At 43.5% G+C, this 20,378-nt stretch overlaps 3 protein-coding genes across 7 annotated transcripts in view; 2 read left to right on the forward strand and 1 right to left on the reverse strand.

Annotated features, from left to right (window-relative positions):
• The window catches only part of LOC139622382 (protein EFR3 homolog B-like), a 45,792-nt gene that overhangs the window by 10,055 nt on the left and 15,359 nt on the right, over positions 1-20,378 (reverse strand). For 2 of the 3 annotated variants that reach the window (XM_071479673.1, XM_071479670.1), the window contains one exon: positions 20,224-20,378. This exon is cut by the window's right edge and continues 348 nt beyond it. The gene's annotated coding sequence lies outside the window, so the exon portion shown is untranslated. Of the gene's footprint in view, positions 1-2,057; positions 2,213-2,372; positions 2,462-4,250; positions 4,404-4,864; positions 4,990-5,284; positions 5,476-7,081; positions 7,234-10,095; positions 10,148-15,924; positions 15,987-19,851; positions 20,096-20,223 lie in introns of those variants that run through there. The other variant, XR_011691229.1, reaches the window with a different exon arrangement.
• Positions 1,004-12,439, forward strand: LOC139622376 (NLR family CARD domain-containing protein 3-like). Of its 3 annotated transcripts, none has more exons than XM_071479655.1 (13): positions 1,004-1,334; positions 3,117-3,248; positions 3,336-3,494; positions 3,595-3,723; positions 3,829-3,954; positions 4,321-4,440; positions 5,039-5,105; positions 5,262-5,463; positions 7,044-8,841; positions 8,954-9,127; positions 9,511-9,684; positions 10,111-10,157; positions 10,268-12,439. In XM_071479655.1, the coding sequence occupies exons 2-13, from the start codon at positions 3,160-3,162 to the stop codon at positions 10,798-10,800; spliced, it is 3,618 nt and encodes a 1,205-aa protein (XP_071335756.1). In that variant the 5' UTR covers positions 1,004-1,334; positions 3,117-3,159; the 3' UTR covers positions 10,801-12,439. The 3 variants fall into 3 exon arrangements, with proteins under 3 accessions (XP_071335756.1, XP_071335757.1, XP_071335758.1); XM_071479656.1 differs by having other exon boundaries at positions 3,121-3,248; XM_071479657.1 differs by lacking the exon at positions 4,321-4,440 and having other exon boundaries at positions 1,005-1,334.
• Positions 16,321-18,696, forward strand: LOC139622404 (pro-opiomelanocortin). Its single transcript, XM_071479715.1, has 3 exons — positions 16,321-16,430; positions 17,219-17,339; positions 17,928-18,696. The coding sequence occupies exons 2-3, from the start codon at positions 17,223-17,225 to the stop codon at positions 18,468-18,470; spliced, it is 660 nt and encodes a 219-aa protein (XP_071335816.1). The 5' UTR covers positions 16,321-16,430; positions 17,219-17,222; the 3' UTR covers positions 18,471-18,696.

Consider the following 20,378-nt stretch of genomic DNA (forward strand, 5'->3'; position numbering starts at 1 on the left):
GGGGAGGATGTGGAGGATGGGGAGGAGGATGTGGAGGTGGAGGAGGTGGAGGAGGATGTGGAGGAGGAGGTGGAGGATGGGGAGGAGGAGGTGGAGGAGGTGGAGGAGGATGTGGAGGAGGAGGAGGAGGGGGAGGAGGAGGTGGAGGAGGAGGGGGAGGATGTGGAGGAGGAGGAGGAGGTGGAGGAGGAGGAGGTGGAGGAGGAGGTGGAGGATGGGGAGGAGGAGGGGAGGAGGAGGAGGAGGGGGAGGATGTGGAGGAGGAGGATGTGGAGGAGGAGGTGGAGGAGGAGGAGGAGGTGGAGGAGGTGGAGGAGGAGGTGGAGGATGTGGAGGAGGATGTGGAGGTGGAGGAGGTGGAGGAGGAGGGGGAGGATGTGGAGGAGGAGGTGGAGGAGGAGGAGGTGGAGGACTACAAGTACCTGGGCGTCAACATCAGCAGCAGACTGGACCTCTGGACCAGAAGGGACGAGCAGACTCTGCTTCCTGAGGAAGCTGAGATGTTGGAGATGTTCTCCCAGTCTGCTGGAGCAGCGACACCCACAGACTCAAACTGAAGGCTGGCTCCGTTATTGGCTACAAACAGGACACTGTGGAGGCCGTGGTGGAGGTGGAGGATGTGGAGGAGGTGGAGGATGTGGAGGAGGTGGAGGAGAGGAGGACACTGAACAAACTGTTGTCCATCATGGAAAACCCTGACCACCCTCTCCACCAGACACTGGACAGACACTGGACAGCTCCGCTGTCGAAGGACAGACGCCGTCACCCGACACAGTAAACCTGTCTGACAGCACCAAACTGCACCTTCACTGTTTATATCTGCCTCGTGACACCCTGCAGGGGTCACTGTTGTTCATTTCTTATCTCTCTCACCTGCACAGCTGTAAATACTCTCAGCCCTGGGTGAAGTATTGTACATATTGTAAGTTATGCTGCTGCAACAATTTCCCAGTTTGGGATCATTAAAGTGATTTGATTTGATTTGATTGAATACAGTTTGGGATCATTAAAGTGATTTGATTTGATTTGATTGAATATATTTGTCTTCATTAAACTGACATCCTGCCGTTCATCTTTTCACCACCAGAGGGCGCCACATCATCATCATCATCTTCATCTTCACAGATTATATTAGGTCCATTAAAGCCCAGCTGATCAATAATCAATAAAACTTGATTATTTGGATGATATACAATCAGAGACCTCCCGTTTCTGCTGTGTGTGAAGTGAGCAGCTTCAGCTCTGTGGGTCTGAGTCTGACCTGAGCTCTGCCCGGTTTCACTTCACTTTCACTTTCACCAGCGCTGTGGCGCAGTCCTCTCTCTCCTCTGAAGGTAAAGTGTTTAATCTTCTCCTCCTCACCAGCTGTTCTTACCTCTGTGATAATGTTAACACCGAGTTACTTTGGTTTTAACCGATGTTATTATGATATTATCATGTTCAGCAGCTGAGTCAGAGCTGTAGCTGAAGCGTGGACCCGCATTCACCGTGTCCTCCATGCTGTGTGGATCTTTGCAGCAGAAGCAGAGTCAGTTGTTGGTCAGTGGTTGAACTCAGAGTCGTTGTTACTGTGCAGCTCCTCTTCCTGAGGGCTGGAGGCAGCTTCTCAGCCTGAATCAGCCTGAATCAGCCTGTGGAGGAGGCGGAGATGAGCCGCTGCTCTCCCGCTGTCTGGGCCTCATAAAGCGGCCTGAGCTGGGCCGGACAGCCGCCGGAGAACAGCTGGGACTCAGCTGGTGTCATTAGATTTAACTACAGGACTCATTCACTCCACCACTGTACTTAAGTATAATTTAAATGGTACTTCACTGGGAGACTTCCACGTCCTGTTTCTTTACACTGATACAAGTTTGGACACGTATTTGTTTGACACCCTGCAGTTTTATCTTTCCACCACCGGGTGGCGCCACATCACCATCACCCATGAGCCCGTCCCTCAGTTATCAGGTATCAGTCTCACCTGAGCCCAACAGATAATCACCAATAATCAATAATCAATGTTGTCGCAGCTGAAAGAATAAACAAGTCATCATGAGATTCATGACGCTGAACGTTACCTTTAGTTCCTCAATGAAACCACCACCATCATCATCATCTTCATCATCATCTTCATCACCTTCATCACCATCATCTTCACCATCATCTTCATCATCATCTTCATCACCTTCATCACCATCATCTTCACCATCATCTTCATCATCATCATCTGCTCCTGTGGTGTTTTCAGAATAAAGCTCGGTCTGAGAAAAGTGGGTCCACTCCAGTGCACAGAGAAAACGTGTCTGAATAAAAAGCTTCCAGTTTTAATGTTTCTTCAGCCGAGGGTTTTGTCTGAATCTTCATGAGATCAGTGATATTCCAGAGAAACTCACCCTCATCAGCCTCTTCCGGTCCCGCAGCTCTGAATCACGCCACGGCAGAGAACTGCAGCAGCTTCCTCTGCCTCCACGGCTGGCCCGCACTATTTTAACCAAGAAGCAGAATTAATGCAGGGTGGTGATGGCAGTTTATTAAACCAATCAAATTACTGGACTGAAATACATCACCCGTCACACTGGGAACCACAAGAAACCCACATTTGACAAACTGTTGTCAGTTATTGTATTGTAGCTAAATCCACCATTGAATTGGCAAGATATGACTTGCCCCTTAATCTCGTTATTTATTTATTTGAAGAGTCTTTTCTCAGTCTGTGAAAATAAAGAACACCTAAGAGTCATGAATCCAACATTGAAAAAAAGAGGACAAATCCCAAATGTGTCCCTTTAATTTTCCTCAACAAAAAAAATGCAGTACTGACCAGCAAAAAAAAAAATGTATAGAGCTCTCTATTATACTCTTTCACAGAGTATAATATGTGGAAGAGGGTGGGAAAATTTGTGAGTGTTTTGCCTGGAATGATCCAAGGAGTCACAGAGATAACGAGCAGCAACTCTCCTCTCTTTTGCACATAAAACAGTAATAATATACTAACAAAGAACTGAAATTACAGCTGGGTTACAATATGAACCAGAGGAGAAGAGTCAGTGGAGGAGCAGCTGCTGTTTTTACAGGAGAAATGATGTCAATTTCATCTGATGTGCAGATCAATGATTTGTGTTTGTCTCCACATGAAGGTAGAAAGTGTGTGTGAGCTGATGTGGAAGTGAATCCAGCAGCATGGATCAGTGTGAGGACAGAGAGCAGGGGGCCCCTCCCTCTAAAACCACTCTGTGTGGGGGCCATGAGAGCCAGACCAGAGCTCAGAGGTGAGATGAGGATCTCGAACTGTCCATCACTCAGATCACTGCTCCATCATTATTCACACTCTAAGCTCTGTGTGTGTTGTGTTAAAGACCAGAGCAGCTGCTCACACCAGACTGGGCTGGACCTGGACCTGGACCTGGACCTGGACCTGGACCTGGACCTGGACCTGAACCCAGCTGTGTGTCCTTCAAGAGTGACCGGTCAAAAGGCGGTCTCATGAATTTTAAAGAGCAACCCTCTGCTGAAAGGTAGGTTTAAAATCTTCTTGTTCTTGTTATCATTTATCCAGATACTTCCTTCATCCAGCAGCTGCTGTGTTTGGAAGACTGAAGTGATTTCCCCTCACAGGATTCATCAGAGACCAGACGCCCCTGGACCTGGACTTGAAACTGGACCTGAACCCAGCTGTGTGTCCTTCAAGAGTGACCGGTCAAAAGGCGGTCTCATGAATTTTAGAGAGCAACCCTTTGCTGAAAGGTATGTTTAAAATCTTCTTCTGACAATGCAACTATCATTTATCCATATACTTCCTTCATCCAGCAGCTGCTGTGTTTGGAAGACTGAAGTGATTTTCCCTCACAGGATTCATCAGAGACCAGACTCCCCTGGACTTGAAACTGGACCTGAACCCAGCTGTGTGTCCTTGAAAAGTGACCGGTCAAAAGGCAGTCTCATGAATTTTGAAGGTCGTCACTCTGCTGCAAAGAGGTGAGCTGTGACTCATTTTAAAGTGGCTCTGATCGATGTTGAACAGTTGATCAAATGACTGGGTTCCACACCGATAGAGAACCGTCACCACCTCTCATCATCAACCCTGTTTCCCTGGCAAGAAGAGCTGATAAACTGCCTGTGCACTACGCAGCTCCTGCTGTCAGACAGCTGCCGCCATCAAATCACTGTTTTATATTTGCCACCATCTGACCATGAAAAAAAATCAGGCTTGAGGAATTGGAAATACGGAAACATGAAATCCATCTCTGAATGATGGGAGTCGTTTTCTTCACCTTTTATCTGCAGTACATGGTCACGGTGTGCTCTGGTTGTAGTGCAGACTCTGTCCTGTGCTTCTTTCAGGAGTAAGCTGGGCAAACAACATCCGACTGCACCCAGCTATCAGTCCATGAAGAGTGACAGCTTCACGAGACACCTTCCTAAACCTAGAAAGAAAACAAAATTAAGAGGTCTTATTCAGAGGTGAGATATAAAACTGGTAAAGTCATAACTCTCACAAACAAGTAGCAGGCTGGTGGCAACAGAAGCACTCCCTCAGGTGCAGCTGAACTGGACATGCTAACACATTGAACATGGGAAACAGTATACCTGCTTGTTTATTTCAGCAGTTTGCTTCTTCACATATTTTATTACATATGGGATCTGTCCAGTATGACGTCTTGGCTGCACGACAGAGGAAATGTGGGGGGGCAACAGTGCGAGAAATAGTTTAGCTCCCAGCCGGTCTTGGATGTACATCATCATTTCTAAACAGCTGCTTGTTTTCCCAGAACAGGTTCAAATTGGTAAATAGTACATTGACTGCATTTATATCATGGTTCTTGTCCCAGAGTAATAATATAGAACCTAGACCTGCTTTATCATCAAAAAAGACATGGACATCTACCTTTAGACTGGATGGAGCTTTAAGGTGCACTGATGCATTTAGCCTCCCCAGACCTCTCAATAGTGCGATGAATGGCTCTGGGGTTAGGAAACATCACTTCATGGACCTTTAGCTTGTGTCTGTCTCTGTGTGGACAAACATAATGTGAGCTCATTCTTCATGATCCCTCCACAGGGTGGACCAGGAGAGCTCAGAGGTTCCCAGGGGTCAGTCTCAAACACACCTGGACTCCATATTCATGGTGTGTACATGCACAACAGCTACTTTCACATCTGCTCACAATCATCTCCATGCTGCACTGTTAGACCAGTGGACTGTCAGTCTGTCCAACATGGATCTGATGTTTGGCTCCATGGTTTTAGTTTGATGCTGTCACTCATATAGTTTCCTGTTCCAGCTGCTGGAGGAGAACATGGTTACCTTTGTGAAGAACGAGCTGAAGAAGATCCAGAAGCTTCTGGGTCCAGATTACCCAGAATGCTTAGTCAGTCAGGGGGAGGATGAAGAGCAGAGGAGCAGCAGAGACGCATTTGTGAAGATCACAGTGAACTTCCTGAGGAGGATGAAGCAGGAGGAGCTGGCTGACTGTCTGCAGAGCAGTAAGGATTTCTCTAAAGATTCAACAGGATGGAGAAATGAGACATTTATCTCAGGACATGATGGGAAATAAGTTCATAAAAGCATTTTTAGGGAAATTAAATTATATTTTTTTCTTTAATTATATCTTATTTATTTCTTTACTTCTTCTTCCAACAAAATCTAAAGAGTACCCAGGTTTTAATGTCCTGAGATGGATCAGTCTCCAGTTGAAATGTATTAAAACCTGGGTCGTCTGCCTGTCCCTCTCTAACTGCCTCCACTCCACTTGACACATCCCCTCTATACGTCTCTGCAAAGAAAAACTCAATTTTGATCAACTACACCATTACATAACAGCAAGAGCTGTCTCCTCCCTTCTTTGCCTTTCCCACCATGTTGTCATCCTGACTCCTGACTCCTCTGTCTCCCTCTGTCTGGTGGTCCCTCACTGGCCTTGCTGAATGCACTCAATTCTTTTGTCACTCTAAAATAAACACAGCCCAGACTTTGCCTTATCATTATCAGGGTGCTGCCTAACCATACATCAACTGATTTTTGTTAAAGGTGTTAGGTGCTACATCCCGATTGCCTCCATGATGCAAAGCTAAATTAGCTTCACTGCTAGTAGGGTTGGACTGGTAACAACATTTAGCCCTGGCAATTGTTATCTGCATCAGCTTCATTTTTCTCAAATTTATTGTTCTGCTAAGCAGTAGATATCAAGTAAGCAGTGCTGTGGTTGTTTCAGAACCATGGCCAGTTTTCTTGTGCTCCTCAATTCTTCAATCAATATGTTGCCAATCATTCAATCCACTTCTGAAATGTTTTCCTTGCATAGTAAAAGTTAAACATACTGAACAAAACACATTTCAAACATGTTTTATCTCTATATCTAAGCCATGCACGTTGGTGCCATTTTCTGTAATGATAGGCTTTCTATACAAGTGCATTTTTAGAGTTCTTGTTTGGATGTTATTTAAAGAATACATTTAACTCGTTTAATTTTGGATGTGAAAAAATAATTCATGGCAGGCTCTGTATCCTGAATCTTGAGCTCTGTTGTTATCTCCACTAGCTTTGCTAACACTGTCACATCCACTTGAAGGGGTGAGTGAGGTGATGACGGTCCCACATGTGACTTGCAGTATATGCAGCCTATTTGGATTTGGGATCATGTAACCTTCAATCAGATGGGCTGTTCCAACTTTAAGCGGCCCATGGCTGGCAGGATGAATTTTTTTTTTTTTTGACTTTTTCCCGCATTGCTGGAAGCTTTACAGGCTATCTGGCATTTTCCACATTTCCCAGATTGCCAGTCCAAGCCTGACTGCTAGTATTAGACTATCTCCCTATCAATTTAGATATAATCAAGTAATTGCAATGCTGCGGTAGAGCAGCTGTGGACCAGAGGCTGCCTCACAAAGTTTGTTGTAAACAGACAGCTGTTGTTCATGTTGTTTCAGGAAACAAGATGGGAGGGGCAAAGGGGCAGTAAGAATTAGCTAATGGTGTGACTTTTTTTTTTAGCCTCACTTCACTCTCTTGCAACTGAAAAAGTTATATAGCCACTTTAAGAAAATGTGCTTTTGTGTTCTTTCAGAATCTCCTGTTATGTGCCGGCCTAGACTCAAATCTAACCTGAAAGAGAAATTCCAGTGTGTGTTTGAGGGGATCTCTAAAGCAGGAAACCCAACCCTTCTGAACCAGATCTACACAGAGCTCTACATCACAGAGGGAGGGGCTGGAGAGGTCAATGATGAACATGAGGTCAGACGGATTGAAACAGCTTCCTGGAAACAAGACAGACCAGAAAAAACCATCAGACAAGAAGACATCTTTAGACCCCCACCTGGAAGAGATGGACCAATCAGAACAGTGATGACGAAGGGAGTGGCTGGCATTGGGAAAACAGTCTTAACACAGAAGTTCACTCTGGACTGGGCTGAAGACAAAGCCAACCAGGACATACACTTCACATTCCCCTTCACCTTCAGAGAGCTGAATGTGCTGAAAGAGAAAAAGTTCAGCTTGGTGGAACTTGTTCATCACTTCTTCACTGAGACCAAAGAAGCAGGAATCTGCAGGTTTGATCAGTTCCAGGTTGTGTTCATCTTTGACGGTCTGGATGAGTGTCGACTTCCTCTGGACTTCCACAACACTGAGATCCTGACTGATGTCACAGAGTCCACCTCAGTGCACGTGCTGCTGACAAACCTCATCAGGGGGAAACTGCTTCCCTCTGCTCGCCTCTGGATAACCACACGACCTGCAGCAGCCAATCAGATCCCTCCTGAGTGTGTTGATATGGTGACAGAGGTCAGAGGGTTCACTGACCCACAGAAGGAGGAGTACTTCAGGAAGAGGTTCAGAGATGAGAAGCAGGCCAGAAAGATCATCTCCCACATCAAGACGTCACGAAGCCTCCACATCATGTGCCACATCCCAGTCTTCTGCTGGATCACTGCTACAGTTCTGGAGGATGTGTTGAAGACCAGAGAGGGAGGAGAGCTGCCCAAGACCCTGACTGAGATGTACATCCACTTCCTGGTGGTTCAACTAAAACTGAAGAAGGTCAAGTATGATGGAGGAGCTGGGACAGATCCACACTGGAGTCCAGTGACCAGGAAGATGATTGAGTCTCTGGGAAAACTGGCTTTTGAGGAGCTGCAGAAAGGAAACCTGATCTTCTATGAATCAGACCTGACAGAGTGTGGCATCGATTTCAGAGCAGCCTCAGTGTACTCAGGAGTGTTCACACAGGTCTTTAAAGAGGAGAGAGGGCTGTACCAGGACAAGGTGTTCTGCTTCGTCCATCTGAGTGTTCAGGAGTTTCTGGCTGCTCTTCATGTCCACATGACCTTCTTCAAGTCTGGAGTCAATCTGCTGTCAGAACAGTCAACATCCCAGATGTTTGAACCAAGAAAAGATGAATCTACAGAGACAGACTTCTACCAGAGAGCTGTGGACGAGGCCTTACAGAGTCCAAATGGACACCTGGACCTGTTCCTCCGCTTCCTCCTGGGTCTTTCACTGCAGACCAATCAGAATCTTTTACGAGGTCTGCTGACAGAGACGGGAAGTGGCTCACAGACCAATCAGGAAACAGTCCAGTACATCAAGAAGAAGATCAGTGAGAATCTGTCTGTAGAGAGAAGCATCAACCTGTTCCACTGTCTGAATGAACTGAATGATCGTTCTCTGGTGGAGGAGATCCAACAGTCCCTGAGTTCAGGAAGTCTCTCCACAGACAAACTGTCTCCTGCTCAGTTGTCAGCTCTGGTCTTCATCTTACTGTCATCAGAAGAAGATCTGGACGTGTTTGACCTGAAGAAATACTCTGCTTCAGAGGAGGCTCTTCTGTGGCTGCTGCCAGTGGTGAAAGACTCCAACAAAGCTGTGTAAGTGTAGAGAGAGTTGGATTTATTCATCATTATATAAAACTGTCCTGTCTTTTCAATAGGAGAGAAAATTAATTCCTTTCTTCTTTAATTCCTTTTATCATCTCTGCAGATTGAGTGGCTGTAACCTGACAGAGAGAAGCTGTAAAGCTCTGGCCTCAGTCCTCAGCTCCCAGTCCTCTAGTCTGACAGACCTGGACCTGAGTAACAACGACCTGAAGGACTCAGGAGTGAAGATCCTGTCTGTTGGTCTGAAGAGTCCACACTGTTCACTGGAGACTCTCAGGTCAGGATTCATCAGCCTGTCCAACTGATGACCATTTAAAATCTGATTTACATTAGTGGAACAGCTTTACAACCGCTAACCTGTTCAAAGGACATTTTACTAAATTTCACTAGTACTTACTTAACAGACTCAGGAAATTAGTTTCTGTGGAAATTTGTAATTTTCTCTATTTTTTGCATTTGTTGTTAAATACACCAGGATATTTTTAAGAAGTATTCTAAATTTAACTCCAAATTATTGTATGTGGACCAACATGTGACTGAACAAAAAACAAACAAAAATGGTATTCAATGGTATTGGTACCATCTGCCAAATTTCTGGTGTCATTACATCTCTAGTCCAGATGTTCAGTATCTGCCATGTGTGTTGTTTTGTGTCTGCAGGCTGTCAGGCTGTCTGGTCACAGAGGAAGGTTGTTCTTCTCTGGCTTCAGCTCTGAGCTCCAATCCATCCCATCTGAGAGAGCTGGACCTGAGCTACAATCATCCAGGAGGCTCAGGACTGAAGATGCTTTCTGCAGGACTGAAGGATCCAGACTGGAGACTGGACACACTCAGGTATGGAGACACCTGCTGTACAGACACTGTCTGAGGAGAAAGAGCTGGAAACATTTTCTTTCATTCACTCAACCATCCAGTCTTTTTGGTTGAGGGTGGATGAGTGAACCATGACACATGAAGGGAGCCTTTTTCCTTCACTCACAACATAAAGTCGTTGAACATTAAAAGGAGATATTTATGTGGGGGTTCTCATAGGAGAACTTTTCCTGGAACTACAGTGGTAATTGCTTATTTTTAACAATTCATGCAGTTAGGACAGAGCTCTGCATTTTTGGCCAAGCTTAGTACAAAGAAAAAGAAAAAATTAGTACAGTGTCATTGTCCTTGAACCTGATAACCACAAGACAGTACTTTTGAGATGCTAGATTCAAGTGCATTTGTCAAAATGTTGGACTGTGCTGGTCTCACCTCCTCCTCTTTCAGGGTGGAGCCTGGTGGAGTCCAATGGTTGACACCAAGTCTGAGGAAGCGTAAGTCAGTTTTTAATATGATTCATGAAAACAAAGCAGCACATTGAGTCATCAATAACTGATCAGATGATAGATCAATAACTGCAGCTGTGTCTCGTTCTCTCCATCAGATTCCTGTGATCTCACAATCGACACAAACACAGTGAACACAAAGCTCCAACTGTCTGACAACAACAGGACGATGACGTATGTGGAGGAGGAGCAGTCGTACCCTGATCATCCAGACAGATTTAACCGGTGGCCTCAGCTTCTGTGTGGAACTGGTCTGACTGGTCGCTGTTACTGGGAGGTCGAGTGGAGAGGAGACGTTGACATATCAGTGAGTTACAGAGGAATCAAAAAGAGAGGAAACAGAGACGACTGTGTGTTTGGAATGAACGACCAGTCATGGAGTCTGAGATGTTCTGATGGTCGTTATATTTTCTGGCACAAAAACACACAAAAACCCATCTCCTCCTCCTCATCCTCCTCAGTCCCTAACAGAGTAGCAGTGTATGTGGACTGTCCTGCTGGCTCTCTGTCCTTCTACAGAGTCTCCTCTGACTCACTGATCCACCTCCACACCTTCAACACCACCTTCACTGAACCTCTGTATCCTGGGTTAGGAGTCTGGTGGCCTGGCTCCTCAGTTTCTCTGTGTTAAGTGTAGCACAGTCTCCTCCTATTACAGAAACTTTCTCACTGTTGAACAGATACTTCAATCTGTACATGTCCATCTCTCTCACTTATACATATTTTCAGATTCATCTATAAATTTGGTTTATTTTAAAAAGTCTTCTAAATGAGATTCTGATCAACAGTCAACTGGATCTTTGGAATTCAACAGCTGAGGAAAGAATTTAAACTTTTTAGAATACCTGTCCAAGTTTCTCAACGTGTTAGAATACTAAGACTTTGATCTTCATTTAAACACTAAAGAAAAATTTGAAAATTCATAGATGTCTGACAAAATACTCGTTTCATTTTCACTGGCTTATGAATCAGCCAGAGGAGAACTAATTTTATCAGCTGATATTTGCCTTTCACAGATATATTGGTATTGTTGTATGCGTTGTCCAATTGGAACAAAGTGTGAAAACTGTTTACTGTAATACAGAGTGTGCTCCCACTCCATTGTTTACAATACTCTCAGCTCTGTCTGCAGCACCTAGCACAGTATGCATTATGGCTGAGCTAACAGTGGGGCAGACTCAAGTGGTGTCTTCATATATATATATATATATATATATATATATATATATATATATATATATATATATATATACACACACACACATATATATACACACATACACATATATATATGTATGTGTGTGTGTGTGTGTATATATATATGCACAAGGGGTTAAAACACAAACACTTTGGGTCATGTGTTAATCATCTGACAATTAACTTACTTTAAAAATCTGGTATCCAGAAGACCTGTCTGTAGTTTTGAGGTTATGATTGCACTCCCCGGTCGACTGAGTGAGTTTTGAAAGCTAACCAACAGAGGAAAGCATGAAAAACTTTGAGACAAAGGCCTCTTGCCTTTGGCCCTGTGGATCAAGGGGATAGATCACTTTTGTGGTATTTTGAGGTCATGGATTCAGTCTTTGAGAACTTCGATTAAGTTTGAAGTCAACACAGAGTGAAGACTCAGAAGCTCTAAGCAGACCTTTCATTGTATAGGTTGACAACCAAAGTAAAGAGAACAAAGAAACGCTACAAGACTGTGCTCTATGGCCTTGACTCAAATGGATCAGGTAGTTTGAAGATCAGTTGGAAGTCTTGAGATGCTGGGTTTTATCTTCCAGTGTCTCTGAGAGACAGTCAAAGCTCAAGTGACTGAGACCACACGGCTTCAAGAGTAAGTGGTGTGGTGTGCAGCTTTGAGGGTGTAGGTTGTCTCGGTCAATGCAAAAGGAAATGTGAAACGCTCTAAGAAAAAATTAGTAACAGGTCTATGAGGACTTTTGTGTATTTTGAAGGCCAGTGTTACAAGGAAAGACTGAAAAGGTCTAAAAAAAACAGTACAACATGGAGGATGTGGGTGAAATACTAAAGCAAATCCAAGAATTTTGAAGTTTGAGGTCCCAAGGAAAAAGTGAAAAGCTCTAAGAAAGAGTGGCAAAGTGTGTTTACTCTGTTTGGCACTGAAAGAGAGGAACAACTGTTACAAACGATTCTTATAAACGTCCTCCTCTTCCAGTCCTTTACAAATGGAAGTTAAAAATGTTGAATTGTGCTCTGTAAAGATTCTGACCATCATTTGTCTTTCACAATAAAAGCATCACTGCAAATATCAGTGTTTTGTCTTTCTCTGAATCTAAGGACCACAGAGCTGATTCTGTTCAAATTAAAATGCAGGGTCCTGTTTATGTCCAGAAGAATGACTGAAATGTTCTAAGAAATTAGGTCTTTGCCTCTAATAAGTCTGTTATGTTCTGGTTTGGAAATAAAGACTAAACTATCGTGGATCCTAGACAGAAGCTGTGACCTGGTTGAGAGACAAACTAGGAATGATATTCTGTCTTGAGGTCCCCCAGTGAATCACTTGGTGGAGCATTTGCCATCAGGGCTAAGTCTTTGCTGCGGCAATGCAGGTTAGAGTCCAGCTTGTGGTCCTTTGCTGCAAGTCACCGATCATCTTTAACTCTCACTATAATAAAAGGCAAAAGCCTGGAAAACAATTTAAAAAAGACAGATATTCTGTGTCTTCTAACCTTCTCTCTGAGTGCTCATGCCACTCCTGTGACTGATGCCACCCTGCCAGAGGATAGTTCGAGTGAAGGCTCAGCCATTTTTACATCGTCACCTGAGGATGTCCAGCCACTCACTCTCCAATCCCTCCAGGTGAAGCAAGTCCTCAGTAGGATTCATGTCAAAAAGGCATCAGGGCCAGATGGGATCTCAGGACAGGCCTTAAAGTTATGTGCTGACCAGCTTGTGGTCAAAAATGTCACTGACATTTTTAACATGTCTCTCCGACAAACCACCGTTCCCACCTGCCTCAAAACAGCAACCATCATCCCTGTGCCCAAATCCTCAGCAGCAAAAGGCCTGGAAGATTACCGGCCTGCTGCCCTAACACCAGTAATTATGAAATGCTTTGAGAGACTGATAATGGACCATGTTAGGCCTGCATCTCCTCTGACCAGGTCCAACAGGAGTTTGCTTATAAGACCAACAGATCCACAGAGGATGCAGCTCTTACTTCTCTTTAAAGTCCAAATACCTACATCAGGATGCTGTTTGTTGATTTCAGCTCGGGATTTACTTCCATAAACCCAAACAAACTGGAAAACAAACTACTGACACTGAGGATGGGGACCCTGTCTGTGGATTAAGGACTTTTTGACCAACAGACCCCAGCGTGTTAGGATTGGCCCTTTCACCTCTTCCACCATCACCCTTAGCACAGGTGTGCCTCAAGGCTGCGTGCTCAGTCCGATCCTCTACTCCCTGTTTACACAGGACTGCACAGCCACTTGCAGCTCTAACGCACTGTTCAAGTTTGCAGACGACACAACCATCGTGGGTCTGATTTCTGTCAATAATGAGGTGGCCTACAGGGAGGAGGTCCACACGCTGTCAGTCTGATGTAAGGATAATGACCTGATCCTGAACACAAAAAAGACAAATGAAATGGTCATCACCTCAGGAAAAAGAGGACAAACCATCTAGGACTGAGCATCAACTGTGAGGAGGAGGAGAGGGTTACCAGCTTCAAATTTCTGGAGGTCCACATCACAGAAGATCTCATCTGAATGTCACACATCTCTTAAAAAAGGCCCAACAAAGACTCTTTTTTCTAAGGACCCCAAGGCGCAGTGGGCTGCCCCAACAGCTGCTGATGAACCGCTGCACCATAGAGACCACCTTTACACACTGCTGTACAGTGTGGTATTCCAGCTGCACTGCTACAGACAGGAGGATCCTGCAGCGAGTAATTCAAACAGCACAGTGCATCATCAGATCTCCTCTCCCCAAGTTACACGAAATGCACTCAGCCCGCCTACAGAGACGCACAAAAACTTCCTCAGAGACCCACTCGCCCTGGAGTCACTCTTCTCCACTCTCCCCTCAGACTGAGGACCATCTGAGCACACACAGACTGACAAACAGACGCAACTATGCACTTTGAATTTTTATTATGACTACTTTAGGCTTAGTGATTATACTATTTATTTTAGGATATATTACTTATTTTACTGATTATAACTATTTAATATTTTAGGATATTGTATTATTATTTTAGGATGCTGCAATATGGAGGGCTTCGTTGTATTGTTTTATCAGTGCAATGACAATAAAGTATCTATCTACATTTTATAGGTAAATATATGCAAAATCACAGCTGAGTTTTTGTTTTTAGTTTTCTGTTGTTGATTCTGTCAGATGATATTACCCTGATTATAAAATCAGGGTTTGATCATAGGTGGTCCAGCCACACACTAGGTCTTAACCTAGTCTTGTTCTTTTATTAAAATGTAATTTTTAGCTGACTTGGTTCCACAGTACACTGCACAGACTATAAACAGTATAAATTGATATTTATACAATTCTTTTGTACTGTTTTTACAGTTGTTTAATGTGCAAGACTTCAACACTCTTTACGAACGGCCTTGTAAAGGCAAACTGACAAAAATCTCATAGTGCCACATACCTAATGAATGAATTATTTTTTGTTTTCAAGCATGCCTGGAGCAGTTTCGCCACCATCCACAATTCTGTTCAGATGTCCACACGCTATTGGCCATGTCATTGCTATTACTACCTAAAATAAGTGCCTTTAAAAGTTATTGCATCTTTCCCCTCATTTAGCCGTTCTTAGAGCCTAAACAATTTCATAGCTAAATTAACTAACAGTATAAATATTTTTTATAACAATTCTGATGTTAATACATTTACAACAGTGCACACAGGGTAAAGGATGAACATCAGAGTGGCTGTGACAAACACAGAAAGACTGAATTTAATGAAGAGCCTCCACTTCTGATAATGTGTTGTTAAAATGTCTTTGCTTTGAGCTCAGCTTGTCTGACTTTTGCCTCATCATGCAATTACCTCCTTCTTCCTGAACATACGAGCCTGTGTGTGTGTGTGTGTGTGTAATGGATTGAATGGAGGTTCAAGGCTGTGAGAGCAGCCTAATGGGTTTATATTTACCTGCCTGCCTCCAGATGCTCCTCACTTTGTTCCATTAGAAAAACAAAAAAACAGCCCTTCAGAGGAATTACTTTACTATAACAGACATGAAGTACTGAGGCTTCAGCTCTGCTGCAGAAATAGCTGACAGCCGCCACACCCAAAGCCTCGGTTTTAATATTGTTCATAGATTTAACACCAAAGGACTGTTATTCTAACGAATAAGGTGTGCCACCAAGAGCCTTAAAGAGAGACTCCTGTGGGATGTAGATCCTGACAGAAAACTTTTTAGTGGACATGGAGCGTCTGAAAAATGAGCTTCATGTTGGGCACCTTTCCCCAGTGGCCCGTTAGATGAGATAAACCGGTGCAGATTCAGCATCAGTCACACTGAGCGTCCAGACAAAGGGAAGACGCTGCAGCAGGTGTATCTGTGTGTAATTGTAAACCATCACCCACAGGTTTGAACCCCGTCTTCCCTCCAGTGATGACATGGCAGTTCAGTGTTAATCTGCCAAATCTGCCGTCTGACATTTAACACGCAGCACTGAGGCAGTGAATGTCACCTCTGTCCTGGGAAAACCTGGTACCTTCAACTTTGGTGTTTTTGTTTTATTCTAGTTTGTTTTGAACCCACCTGAAAGACGACACTGTCCCTGTTCTGATTGGTTGTTGTTCGTTTGTTTGTCCAATCTGCACCTGAAGACAGAGCAGAAAGCAGATAAATCATTACATCACAAATAAATAGTAAACAATACACAGCGACAACATTAAATGATCACATAATCAATGAATTAACGTTTCTTCCTAAAAAAGTTCAGCTTGTGGAGCTACAGGGTTTTCACAGGAGAAAAACTGTGTTTGTGTGGGAGGAGGAGGAGGAGGATGGTATTTCATCGATTGTCCATTTTCATGCAGCAATATGTGTTTACGAGCATGAATGAAGGTTGGTGATGACGTTTTATCTGTGTGTGTGTGTGTGTGTGTGTGTGTGTGTCCTTGGCTGACAGAATATAAAAGTCAGCCAAACGGTCAGAGCAACAAAAGAGGAGAGAAACAACAGAAATCTCGTCCAGCGGCCAAACGACAAGAAAACACCAGCAATAAGAGAAGGAAGAAGAAAGACAGAGACGGGACAGTGTGGTGAGAACATTCATTATTATTCATAAATTCTGTTTCAAAATCTTTATCGAAATCATTTTAGTGACAAAATATCATCTAATAAACACTAAGTCAATAATTTAACAAAGTTTATAAAATTGTTACGAAATCGTTTTCAATAACAGAACTGAATCTGTACGTCATCTTTTCTAAAATCTTTAAAAAAAAATAAAAGACAAGATTTCATAAATCAAAGTATAAATTTATAATTACAATAAACTTAAAAAGGTAGGAAATAAGGACAACAGGGACAAGTTAAGACACATTAGAATAAAATGAGGTTATGATATACATTTAAAAAAACTGGAAGTTCAACAAATTCAAATTCAAAAGCTAAATACATTTTAATACAAATAAATATGAATAGACTGTATATTATTATTGTGTATTTGTAAAAATATATGTGCAAAAAGTCTTAATAGGATCATAGGTATAAGTACAATTAATACAATTATTCATAAAATATAGTGAAACAAAAAAGCCTGATGTAGTTAGCAGTATATGTGCAATATACTGGATCATCACTGCCCTCCATCTCCACATTAGGTGATTCTGAAGATAAACTGAGAAATTAAATGTTTCTTTATGACAATTATACTTTTTCTTAAGATCAATAAACCTCAAATTAATATTGTATTATCTGAAACATTTTTCACAAAGCTGAAGACAACAGTTTTTATTAGCTCATAATATAAATAATTACATTCTATTTATTAATATGTACAATGCAATTTGTGTAATTTTTGTCCTTGTGTCTGATTGGCCAACAGGAGAATGTGTCCTGTGTGGCTATTGGTGGCTGTGGTGGTTGTGGACGTGGCCAGAGGAGCCGTCAGTCAGTGCTGGGAGCATCCGAGCTGTCGCGACCTCAGCTCTGAGAGCAGCATGATGGTAACACACAGTATTCACACTAAACACCTGCAGTAGAATCCAAATAGTTAAAAGTATAAATAGTCCATTTGCTGAGGATCATCATGTTTTTCTTTATATCCCAGGTTAATCATTTAATTCTAATTGGTATCAATTTCTTTATTCATAATAAATTCTATCTTGGGGAGCACCTGATAATGAAAATATTAAAGTAGACCAAGATAAAAATGAACACCACACTGCTTTAAACCGACCTCAGCTCATGATCCGTGTACTAGTTTCCTTCCAAAGCTTTCAACCGAATCACAAAGTCTTTCCTGCGCCGATATTGCTGGAGTTTTGAAATTAAGATCAGTAAAGTGGCCTGTTTTCCATCATCCACTTAAGGAGAATAATGTCCCGATCAATATCCATATTCCCATTATCTTAACACTACACCTGACAGCCGATGTTTGTTCCAGATTTTACACTTACTCACTCACACATCTTTATGTGAAAGAGATCAGGTTAAAGTTATGATCACATTTCATGAATCAGATTCACATTTCTGTTTGTTCTTATTCAGTTTTATAGAAAATAACCTTCACTAAGCCTCCTTTTCTCCTGCAGGAGTGCATCCAGCTCTGTCACTCTGACCTCACCGCCGAGACCCCCATCATCCCAGGAAACGCCCACCTCCAACCTCCCCCTCTATCAGACCCCTCCTCCTTAATCCTCCCTTCCTCCTCACCTCAGGCCAAGCGCTCCTACTCCATGGAGCACTTCCGCTGGGGGAAGCCCGTCGGTCGCAAGCGCCGCCCAGTCAAAGTCTACACTTCTAACGGCGTGGAGGAGGAGTCTGCTGAGGTTTTCCCTGGAGAGATGAGGAGGCGGGAGCTGGCCAGTGAGTTGTTGGCCGCAGCACAGGAGGAGGAGGACAAGGCGCAGGAGGTGATGGAAGAGGTGGAGGATGAGGAGGAGCAGCAGCAGCTCCTGGGCGGCGTCCAGGAGAAGAAAGACGGTTCGTACAAGATGAAGCATTTTCGTTGGAGTGGTCCACCGGCCAGCAAACGCTACGGCGGCTTCATGAAGAGCTGGGACGAGCGCAGCCAGAGGCCTCTGCTCACGCTCTTCAAGAACGTCATCAACAAAGATGGACAGCAGCAGAAGTGAGAGGACGGAAGGAGGGGAGGAAAGAGAGAGGAAGAAGGGAGATGACTTTTTACACAGCAGACAAATTAGTGACCAACAAAGAGCTCTGAAGCTGCTGATTGTGACCTGATCCTGAATGACTGGAAGAGAGATAAAGAGAGTGAGAAAGATGTTTTGATATTTATTGATATGTGTAAATAACTGTAAATTATCTGAAAACATAAAGAGATATTTGCAAGCAAAAGAAGAGATGTCTTTTCTGTCTGTATGAACGTCACTGAAATCCAAACCCGACACACATGTGGTTTACAGCAGGACCAGTGGCAGGTTCACCACTTCGAACAGTCATTGTTGAAAACAACAGGTGCTTTATTTCAAACAGAAAAAGACAAAAGCAGCTTCTTATTTCCAGCCTCCGATCATCAACTTTCCTGATTTAAAAAACGTTACCTCCTTGGTTGAAAACGGTGACTTGTTTTAAATGAAGCCTCTTTTTTTCTCCAATATAATAACTCAATACTAAGCAACTACATGAGCAAGGAATTTAATTTCAGGAGAGAAACGTCCTCACATTGTCAGGACGGTTTTAGGACTGACTTGAGCTGATTGCAGATAAATGACATTTAATGAAAGTAAATGAAAACTGAAGAGAGCGGTGCAATATCTCAAGTGCTAATTAGTTAGCCACATAGTTAGCTAATGCTGGAGCTTGTCAATGGCTGATAACAGTGCAGATGTTGAATCTTCACTGATGCATGGAGATCAGGTTTTCTCACTGAAGCCTCGCCCGCTTTAAACCAGTGTTCAAATCCAGAAGAACCCCACCGACCAACATATCATCACCTCATTCAGCATCTGCAGGAGACAACAGACTCACGTGTTCTACAGAGGGCCTATAATGAAAGGGCACTTTCACACTGAGGGACAGTCAGCAGGTTGTGGGCGTGTACAATGTGACGTCAGTCCAACCCTGGCTTCTGACTGACAGGGAGCAGCTTCACTGATGTTCACCTCAGGTTTAGGAGCTGACCATGTTTTTCTGAAACGTCTTTAGACCCTCACCCTGACACTGGACTGTGTTAACTATACCCGGTGGAGGTCAAAGGTTTCAGCACAGCTGCTTGTAGGATAGGTGTGATTACACAAACCGGTAAACCTGTGAATTTCACTCAATTACATATTTTAAATTAACAATTTATTTTGTATTTTGTGCCATGTTTTCATTTTCACGCACCAACTATGACAAGTCACGTTAAAGACTCTGCGACACTGACGTGTCACTTTACGGCACTCCGCCAGGCTAAAGCCGGAAGCTAGCTAGCAGCAAACCGACGTTAGGCTAACGACGTTTATCAAGTCTGCGTCAACGAAACTATTTACAGTGGCAACTTTTCACACCTACCGCGGCTCGTCCACCTGCACAGAGGAGGTTCGGCACCGGCCTCACCTGAGGGAGCAGCTTTCACACCTGGAACTGACTGTGTTCAAAGTGAGGCCTCAACCCAGCGCCGTGATTGGTCGAACTCTTCTTCTTCGGCGGACTGAACGCTGCTGCTCGACGTCTCAGCCCGCCGGCACCTGGGAGGTACACCTGGGAGGTACACCTGGGACCTCGGCTGTGTGTTATTCTACATGTGAGTGATGTTCTAGAAAAACATGGCCAACGTTGAAAAGGGCTCGGATCATTACAGTCACTGTTAATCACGTCACAACATATAAACAGCAGATTAAATATCTGATCCATCAATCAATCAATAAACACATTACATCAATATCTTATTCGAGCAGTGGTTTAACAGGTGTGCAGATTTACATTGATCAGACTGAAGGAGCACAGTGACAAATCTCTCAGACATTTAAAACAGAAAACACACAAATACAAAGAAGATGAACAAAAGGTTGGTTTTGGAATCAGAAATCAATCACATC

The sequence above is a fragment of the Trachinotus anak genome, unplaced genomic scaffold (assembly GCF_046630095.1).
Source record: "Trachinotus anak isolate AG129_WGS33_773 ecotype Australia unplaced genomic scaffold, CSIRO_AGI_Tana_v1 ptg000006l, whole genome shotgun sequence".
NCBI lineage: Eukaryota > Metazoa > Chordata > Actinopteri > Carangiformes > Carangidae > Trachinotus > Trachinotus anak.

Bases quoted from the DNA above. Each gene is read 5' to 3' on its own strand.
- LOC139622376 (XM_071479655.1), top strand. From the start codon at position 3,160: ATGGATCAGTGTGAGGACAGAGAGCAGGGGGCCCCTCCCTCTAAAACC. The intron at 4,441-5,038 runs GTGAGATATAAA...ATCCCTCCACAG, and splicing joins TTAAGAGGTCTTATTCAGAG to GGTGGACCAGGAGAGCTCAG. The intron at 5,106-5,261 runs GTGTGTACATGC...TTCCTGTTCCAG, and splicing joins ACCTGGACTCCATATTCATG to CTGCTGGAGGAGAACATGGT.
- LOC139622404 (XM_071479715.1), top strand. From the start codon at position 17,223: ATGTGTCCTGTGTGGCTATTGGTGGCTGTGGTGGTTGTGGACGTGGCC. The intron at 17,340-17,927 runs GTAACACACAGT...TTTCTCCTGCAG, and splicing joins GCTCTGAGAGCAGCATGATG to GAGTGCATCCAGCTCTGTCA.